We start from the raw sequence: 10,177 nt of genomic DNA on the forward strand, positions 1-10,177 counted from the left end.
TGATATTTTTCCAATTTTTATTACACTGAAAATTTCACATAAAAACATTGTTAGATTGATGATGCAGCCTAAAGATAGTGTGTTCACTCAAAACGGCAAGTGCATTTATTTACTGGGACAAATCTCGTCAAATACAAGGGCTTCGTAAAAAAAAGTGGCTAACTGAAAACTATAAATATATATTTTTCTTGCTTTGGAATGATGATAAAAATAATTCAACAGACCTACCGTGCAATGAACCGATTCTAATTGATGCAAGTTGTTTTTTTAATTGACATCAGGGGTTGACGAGATATTTTTCAGTCCAGTTTTTAGATATTATTCACGTAAAGTAAATATACATACATATTTGTTCTTCCCACTTCCAATTTGTATTTTACAAGTTTTTGTAGACATCATATATCAATGAATTTAAAATGTGAATGAAAAAAAAAATCTACAATAAAAAATAAATGATGACATGACAAGGTGTGACATGGGACGTCCATGCCTGCTTTACAAAGTAGTAGTATCTTGTAATGTTTCTCAAGTTTTTTTGTACATTTTTATATATTTTTTCCACTTTTTTTTGTATTTTTTCCATCTATAAATAGAATGTGTGTCGACTCGTGACAAGGGGCAACAGAAACAAAGAAGTTGATAACATCTGTTCAATCTTGGGCATTTTTTTTTGTAAAGTATAATTTTACAATTAATATCAATAGACATAAAATAAAATATTTCACAAATTGGTATTCCTGAAACAGTTTGTTCGGAGACAGGGTACTCAGTGTTCCTCATTCGTCTCGGCTTTTGATCTCATTAACGTAAAAGACATTTTGTCTGTTCCTCACAGCAGCTATAACGGCTTTCCTTTGATCAATCTTACTTCACACAAACAATGTTTTATACTCAGAAATGCATTGTTCTGGCTCTATAATGTGTTCTTTGATCACCACAAAGAGCTTCCATATGTATTTAGTTAACATTTTTAGTCTGTTATAATCATTTTGCTTTAATCACTTTTCTGCTCTGTACCCAAGTTTACACAGAAAGAGACAACTTTTTTCTGATTAATATAGAAAATTATACAAACTCGACAATATAAAATACATTGAAAAAAAGAAGTTTTTTTTTAGGGCAGAATAAGCATAATGCCAAAAGCCTATTCTACAGAGGCAAAACAATCGTCCAATCAACTCCCTCCATACAGGTATCTCTCCCCCCAATCAGAATACTTTAAAAGCGTTCTGTTTGGGCATCAGGGATGACTGACCAATCGTTTGCCATCATGTGTCCTGGGCTGTCCAATCGGATTTCGTCTAGCCGAGGTCATCAGGTTCAATGGTGTAGACCATGTAGAGAAGGTCTGCCACATCGGGAACCAGAGGGTCTCCAGGAGTCGCCATGGTGAAACCCATAAACATGAAGGCTCTAATCAAGGAAGCTACAACACAAAACACAGGTCTAGATCATTTACTGCTCTCATCAGGGAAGCTACAAAACAAAACACAGGTCTAGATCATTTTACCGTCTTGAATCACAGGAAAATCTCTCGATTTGTTAGAATACAGACATGATGCAGTAACGCATAATGAGGCGACATTTCATTTCATAACCTTTTTAACCCTTTCTGCCTTTATTTCATTGAATGCAGAAGAGATCTACATTGTGTTGACTTATAGATATATGTGTATAATACATCTATACAGAACAATTATGTAAGTATTGTGTATGACGAACAAGACAGATTTGAGAGAAAATGGTAGAATTATAGTCGTATTTGATATCTGGTATTATTCATATAAACTTTATTTACTTAACCACAATTTCATATAAACTTTATTTACTTAACCACAATTGAAACAAGTTATTTCAACCTAAGTTATTTCAACTTTTTTTGTTTTATTAATCACTCTTGTTGGCCTGAATGTTAGAGCTTGTAGATCTTTAGTTAACATGGGAGGAAACTGGAGTACCTGGAGAAAACCTACGTGGTCGGGCAACCAACCCCATTACTTTACACGTCTGATAGGGGAATCAAACCTGGGATGGTAAAAGGTAAGTGTGCCATCCACAGCGTCACCTGACCACCAAATGATATTGAGAGTGATATTCAGACAGGATGCTATGGGTCAAATACAGAGTTCACATCCCATATCAGACTTACCCTTATCTGTGCGGCTCTTCCTCAGGCACAGAATCACATGTCCACAGTGCAGTTTCTCCTCGGCATACTCTAGCAAGGTGACCAAGCTGTAATGAAAGCATGCTTTTGTCAATTCAAGAACAAAATATAAATATATGTACGGCTTAACATTTTCTAACCATAAATATAAAACAACAACACCTTCAATCGTTTCCCCCTAAATACCATTTGACTACCTAAAGTACAAAATGCCACTTTCCCTCGAAATATCTAACTTTGTTCCCCCCACCCCTCTCAATAAAACTGTAAAAACTTTTCCACCCCTCACAAAAAAACCTATAAAAACATTTTACTTTTTCAGGTGACGCCCAAAACTATTTAAGTCTTGTAACACACGCTCCACATTTCAATCATATTTCATTGAAGAATAATCTCCAGCAATGCTAACTCCTACAAAAATGTGAGAGCGACCTCCACTGACCTCTGTTTCGAACCCTCGGGAAGGATTCCTGGTGGCACCTCCACGTACAGCTTCCCGTTGGTGAGAAGCGTTTCCCAGGTGACCTGTAGTTGCTCGGCTAGCGTAACCACAAAGCTCACACTTGATGCAAGGTGAGCTGTTCCTACCAAAGTGTTCACGCTGACATTGAGAGACTGATGGTTGTCCTCATCAGTGGATGAGGAGTTCTCTCCCTTGGTGAACAGGCTTTTGGCATTGACAGGGGGCTCTGTTATAACCCCCACGCCGCTGCCCTCTGCCACGAATGACACACAGGCGGCGCGGGGCTCATCAGGAGCACCACTGAGGCCCTGGGCCGAGCGATATACAATACCGCTGGTGGGACAGGCTGCAACAGACAAAATCATAACTAAGGGATTTGAAAAAAAATATATACAAAAATAAATAATTGATTTAAAAATTAATTTAATAATTTGTCCAAATAAATACCTTTGGTGAGAAATGTTATTATAAATCATTTATTCTCGAGACATATATTCATTTATTTCTATGATGATGTTCTTCGGAAAAAATGCGGAACTGGACTAGGTCGACCGCCGATCAGGTGACTTGGTTGGTAGAGCGTCCGTCTAGAGTTCGGAGGGCCGATCCCTGGTTCAAACCCCAGTCAGTCTAGAGTTCGGAGGGCCGATCCCTGGTTCAAACCCCAGTCAGGCTGCTGCATTTTTCTTTCTCCTTTTACATTAGATATGGTCGACCGATCATGATAAAAAGTAAACTTGCACATACAGAATGATACGACCAGATTTTATTGGATTATATTTGCTTGGTACTTTTATCATGATGTCCTAGTGATCCGAGTGGAGGGCATAAGGCACCGACGGTTTGAAAAAGAAAACCATTCATGGTGTACTTGGGTTTCTCCAATATATATCTATTAAGAATGTCCACGTGTAGTGTTTCAGAATGTCATCCACGACCTTGTGATAGCTGGTCAGGGCTCAGTAAGCCAAGGCCAGTTTGTCGGATCAAAACGTGTTCAGTAGTGTAACATCACATAGTATGCCTAGCTTAACAGGTCCAGTACACTCTGCCGATTGGGCTATATAGCTATATTCACCTATAAATTATCACTGTATTGAGCTATAATTTCTCAGATTTCAATTTTCATTAAATCAAAGCCGCATAAAACAATAAGGTTTATCGTAATGTTGACTACAAAAAGTATACATTTAGATGTTTTTTTCGTAAATGTAAAATTTCCGATTTTTTTTACATCATTATTTTTTAAAAAGAATACTTAACGTTATATTTAATGTCTTTGTTAACAAGCTGATGATAAAATCTTCTTTTAAAAGCGACTTTATTTTGTTTCCTTCAAAATCACATGAAAATAGCTCAAAAGACCTAGTCAATACACCTAGTATAGGTCTTGGCAGCTACAGTATATATATACAGCTCAATCGGCAGTGTACTGGACCAGCGTAAGACGTCTTGAATAATGTATTGCTGATAAATGTTGCATGGCGTTATGACAAAAGATGAATATCAAGTTATCCTTTATTGTACTTAAGATGTCACATTAAAATCGAAAAGTCATCGAGAACTAGGCCTACTGCTCTATCATCGCTTCGTTTACGAGTCAAAAAACCCAAACACGCCAGAGGGAAGTTGTCGACGGATTTATGTCGACTCTTTGTCATTAAATAGTTGCATTTTATTTATTACAGAAAAGGCAAGTAAGAACGTGAGCTATTTTCAAGAAAATGGGATATTCCATAAATGACGACGGAAAATTTCCTTAATCAACAATGGCGGCCGTGAATATTTTGCTACGTCAAATGGAGCTTTTGTTTTTATCAGCTGATCCAACATGCGTTTATTAGGAACTTTTACTTACATATTAGTGCTTTGTAAAGCAGGCATCTTTTCTTTTTTCTCTTGCGCTTTCGGGCCAAAGTTTTCGTCTATAACGATCGCGTCAGCGGCCCTCAACATATCTTTTCAGGTCTGGGATGGACCCAAACGTAGTGTGTTAACTCTACTGATATGTGGTTCAATTTGTTTATATACCAAGCACTACCGTGACGTCATGAGTCTGATTCCGAAAAACAAATTACACAATCGAACGAAACGAAACTGTACTTGATAAACAGACGTTAAGTACGATATATTATAAACAGATGGACACATATCACACAACTAGTGGTAAATAGACAGAAACGTTGGTAGACATCCTGAATTCGAATAGAAATATAATATGTAAATGAACATATTTATTAGGAGTTACCTCCCCTGAACCACCCAAACTATATAAAATTTAGGCAATGGACTGGATACCCAGGCAGATCAATGCCACTTACAAAATACATCGATGTATATTATCCTCCATTATGATGGATGACATCAACCAGGTGAAGGTGAAGAATGGTCCAACTTCATATACTTTTATTTTAGATTTAAATGAATTTTAAAATGCCATTACACAAAATGAAATTTGCTACTAATGTTGGCCAATATCAGAAAGAAGATGGGCACATTGTTTTACTTTCATTGCACTTTACTGAAATGCCATATGCATTGCGATCAATAGAAAACAAATCGGGAAAAAAATCTAATGTTGTATCATATCGGGTGCTTCAACCGGGGATCGAACCAACGACCGCAGCTTCCCAGTCCACCGGGGATCGAACCAGCAACCCTAGCTTCCCAGTCCACCGGGGATCGAACCAGCGACCCCAGCTTCCCAGTCCACCGGGGATCGAACCAGCGACCCTAGCTTCCCAGACCACCGGGGATCGAACCAGCGACCCCAGCTTCCCAGTCCACCGGGGATCGAACCAGCGACCACAGCTTCTCAGACCACCGGGGATCGAACCAGCGACCACAGTTTCCCTGTCCACCGGGGATCGAACCAGCGACCCCAGCTTTCCAGTCCACCGGGGATCGAACCAGCGACCATAGCTTCGAAGTCCACCGCTCTACCGATTGAGCTAAAAAAAATGATTTCTCTAGCATGATACTGGAAGACCTGCATGTACTGATATATGTAAATATATGTACTATCAGTCTCCCGTTTTATCTGACTCTTCTGTTACCCCCTATACGGTATGGTTTCCCGGTCACTCCAAGGGTAGGATTTCTCAGCCAATATATATTTTGAATTACAATATAACTTTTTGTAAATTTGTAAAAAAAACCACTAAACTATTTTATTACAGCGTATGTCTAATATGTGTTGCAATCTATGCCTTTAATAAATGAACTTTTCAACCTGTCTGTGCAGTCCACATGTCCACCTCAGTGTTAATGTCTTGTCACGTGATTGCATGTTCGCACGCGTACCTGTGAGTTTTTACTGTGACTCCCGCACTTGGCACGAACACAAACAGTTTGTGTGTTAACGTGACATTTTAACGTCATAGCAACAGCCAGGGTCATATCATGAGAACGGGTGCCTAGGAAGACAACGCCTGAAAGAGAAAGTAGAGAGTAAAGAAGTAGAGAGTAAAGAAGTAGGATAGAAAAAAGGAAAATCTCAAGTGTTGCAATGGGGGCAGCAGATCAGTGTTGGTCTCTTCCATGTCCCCTTCCACGTCCCCTTCCATGTCCCCTTCCACGTCCCCTTCCACGTCCCCTTCCATGTCCCCTTCCACGTCCCCTTCCATGTCCCCTTCGTAGAAAAAATGGAATAAATCCCCCGATTCTACAGGGAAGCCAACACGAGTAGCCTTTTTCGATACTGTAGTAGTATACAGTAGACGTATCAGTATATATACACAATCATAAAATGTTTATGACCTTACAATCAGCAAATTGTCAATCAGGAAAGACAGATAAAAAATGCTGAGAACTATTGTTTTCAAAAGTAGAGGGAAATAATCATCCCTATTCCATCGGGGTGACTATATGGCTGAACGAGGCTGGGGTTAGACACTGTAAAAACCATCCCTATTCCACTGGGGTGATTATTTGGCTGAACGAGGCTCAGATTAGACACTTAAAACCATCCCTATTCCATCGGGGTGACTATATGGCTGAACGAGGCTGGGGTTAGACACTGTAAAAGCCACCCCTATTCAATCGGAGTGACTATGATTATTATGGCTGAACAAGGCTCGGGTTAGACACTAAAAACCATCCCTATTCCATCGGGGGGACTATATGGCTGAACGAGGCTCGGGTTAGACACCGTAAAACTATCCCTATTCCATCTGGGTGACTATATGGCTGAACGAGGCTCGGGTTAGACACCGTAAAACTATCCCTATTCCATCGGGATGACTATATGGCTGAACGAGGCTCGGGTTAGACACCGTAAAACTATCCCTATTCCATCGGGGTGACTATATGGCTAAACGTGGCTCGGGTTAGACACTAAAAACCATCCCTATTCCATCGGGGAGATTATATGGCTGAACGAGGCTCGGGTTAGACACCGTAAAACTATCCCTATTCCATCGGGGTGACTATATGGCTGAACTTGGCTCGGGTTAGACACTAAAAACCATCCCTATTCAATCGGGGTGACTATATGGCTGAACGAGGCTGGGGGTAGACGCTGTAAAAACCATCCCTATTCCACCGGGGTGATTATATGGCTGAAAGAGGCTGGGGTAAGACACCGTAAAAACCCTCCCTATTCCATCGGGGTGACTATATGGCTGAACTTGGCTCGGGTTAGACACTAAAAACCATCCCTATTCCATCGGGGTGAGTATATGGCTGAACGAGGCTCGGGTTAGACCCCGTAAAAACCATCCCTATTCCACCGGGGTGATTATATGGCTGAAAGAGGCTGGGGTAAGACACCGTAAAAACCCTCCCTATTCCATCGGGGTGACTATATGGCTGAACGAGGCTCGGGTTAGACACTAAAAACCATCCCTATTCCATCGGGGTGATTATATGACTGAACGTGGCTCGGGTTAGACACTGTAAAAACCATCCCTATTCCATCGGGGTGACTATATGGCTAAACGTGGCTCGGGTTAGACACTAAAAACCATCCCTATACACTGTAAAAGCCACCCCTATTCAATCGGAGTGACTATGATTATTATGGCTGAACAAGGCTCGGGTTAGACGCTAAAAACATCCCTTTTCCATCGGGGTGACTATATGGCTGAACGAGGATGGGGTTAGACACTGTAAAAACCATCCCTATTCCATCGGGGTGAGTATATGGCTGAACGAGGCTCGGGTTAGACCCCGTAAAAACCATCCCTATTCCACCGGGGTGATTATATGGCTGAAAGAGGCTGGGGTAAGACACCGTAAAAACCCTCCCTATTCCATCGGGGTGACTATATGGCTGAACGAGGCTGGGGTAAGACACCGTAAAAACCATCCCTGTTCCACCGGGGTGATTATATGGCTGAACGAGGCTCGGGTTAGACACTAAAAACCATCCCTATTCCATCGGGGTGAGTATATGGCTGAACGAGGCTCGGGTTAGACCCCGTAAAAACCATCCCTATTCCACCGGGGTGATTATATGGCTGAAAGAGGCTGGGGTAAGACACCGTAAAAACCCTCCCTATTCCATCGGGGTGACTATATGGCTGAACTTGGCTCGGGTTAGACACTAAAAACCATCCCTATTCCATCGGGGTGAGTATATGGCTGAACGAGGCTCGGGTTAGACACTAAAAACCATCCCTATACACTGTAAAAGCCACCCCTATTCAATCGGAGTGACTATGATTATTATGGCTGAACAAGGCTCGGGTTAGACGCTAAAAACATCCCTTTTCCATCGGGGTGACTATATGGCTGAACGCGGCTCGGGTTAGACACCGTAAAAACCATCCCTATTACATCGGGGTGACTATATGGCTGAACGAGGCTCGGGTTAGACACCGTAAAACTATCCCTATTCCATCGGGGGGACTATATGGCTGAACGAGGCTCGGGTTAGACACTAAAAACCATCCCTATTCCATCGGGGTGAATATATGGCTGAACGAGGCTGGGGTTAGACACTGTAAAAACCATCCCTATTCCATCGGGGTGAGTATATGGCTGAACGAGGCTCGGGTTAGACCCCGTAAAAACCATCCCTATTCCACCGGGGTGATTATATGGCTGAAAGAGGCTGGGGTAAGACACCGTAAAAACCCTCCCTATTCCATCGGGGTGACTATATGGCTGAACGTGGCTCGGGTTAGACACTAAAAACCATCCCTATTCCATCGGGGTGATTATATGACTGAACGTGGCTCGGGTTAGACACTAAAAACCATCCCTATTCCATCGGGGTGGCTATATGACTGAACGTGGCTCGGGTTAGACACTGTAAAAACCATCCCTATTCCATCGGGGTGAGTATATGGCTGAACGAGGCTCGGGTTAGACCCCGTAAAAACCATCCCTATTCCACCGGGGTGATTATATGGCTGAAAGAGGCTGGGGTAAGACACCGTAAAAACCCTCCCTATTCCATCGGGGTGACTATATGGCTGAACGAGGCTCGGGTTAGACACCGTAAAAATCATCCCTGGTGTTGGAGAGTTCTCTAGCACACCCTCAAGGTACGGACAGAGTGTATGAATCGATATCATTAGTTGGAAAATTACCTATTTCATAGGCACCAGAGAGTCTTTTTGAATTCTTCTTACTCCGACTTAGGTTTCATTGAAGCAGGTGTTCCTCAGGGATTCGATTCTTGGACCTCTGTTGTTTCTTATCTATATCAATGATATTGCTGATGTGTTTGAATCAACCTCTCGTCTTTTTGCAGACGATACTTCTTTGTTAAACCATCCTCTTCATGTCTGTAATCCAAACGGTTATGAATAGAGATCTCGAGTCTCTTAATGCATGGTCCCAAACTTGGTAAGTAACATTCAATCCAGAAAAAAACTGAGGTAATTTTTTGTTTCAAACTTGGTTGAAATTGGTGAAGATTTACAATTAGAATTTAATGGCAAATTTTTAAATTTTACTGATCATCATAAACATTTAGGTGCTATTTTTAATTCAATTGGGGGGATAATATTTGTGCAATATATACTTCAGTTATGAAAAAAGTTAACGTCTTACGTAGACTGTATCGTGATAATCTTTTAAAGATTTATAAATCATTTATTTTACCAGTTTTAGAATATGCTTGTGAATTGTGGGATGGTTGTACAACTTATGAAACAGAAATGTTAGAGAAAGCCCAAAGAGAAGCGTCTCGTATTATAACTGGTCTTCCTTCATATGCCCGAATTGAAGACTTACTTTTTGAAACTGGTCTAGAAACTCTTTCGAATAGAAGAAAACGCAGAAAACTCCAACTGTTGTATGAAATGCACAACAAATTAACTCCGGACTATTTACATTCTCTATTGCCATCTTCCGTTGCAGAAAATAACCGTTATACCCTTAGAAACAATGATGATTATAGAATTCGTCCTTTCAGGCTTTCTCTAACAAATTCATCTTTTATACCTTCAACTCTTCGCGGTTGGAATTCATTGGACCTTTCAGTACGATCATTGCCCTCATTACATTCTGTTAAAAACTCGTTAACTTCAAATGTACAATCTCCTCCACCAATATACTTAGGTTTCGGTGAACGTAAATTGAACATTTTGCATACT

At 40.9% G+C, this 10,177-nt stretch overlaps 1 protein-coding gene across 1 annotated transcript; it reads right to left on the minus strand.

The window, feature by feature from the left end:
- LOC110448712 (ornithine decarboxylase antizyme 1-like) lies at window positions 1-4,656 on the minus strand. Its single transcript, XM_021495098.1, is given in 5 exon segments — window positions 1-1,426; window positions 2,150-2,235; window positions 2,610-2,920; window positions 2,922-2,976; window positions 4,489-4,656. Coding segments are annotated over 5 exon segments (675 nt in total). The 5' UTR covers window positions 4,587-4,656; the 3' UTR covers window positions 1-1,301.
- Window positions 4,657-10,177: the final 5,521 nt, after the last annotated feature.

This window comes from Mizuhopecten yessoensis, unplaced genomic scaffold (assembly GCF_002113885.1).
Source record: "Mizuhopecten yessoensis strain PY_sf001 unplaced genomic scaffold, ASM211388v2 scaffold4179, whole genome shotgun sequence".
In the NCBI taxonomy this organism is placed as follows: domain Eukaryota; kingdom Metazoa; phylum Mollusca; class Bivalvia; order Pectinida; family Pectinidae; genus Mizuhopecten; species Mizuhopecten yessoensis.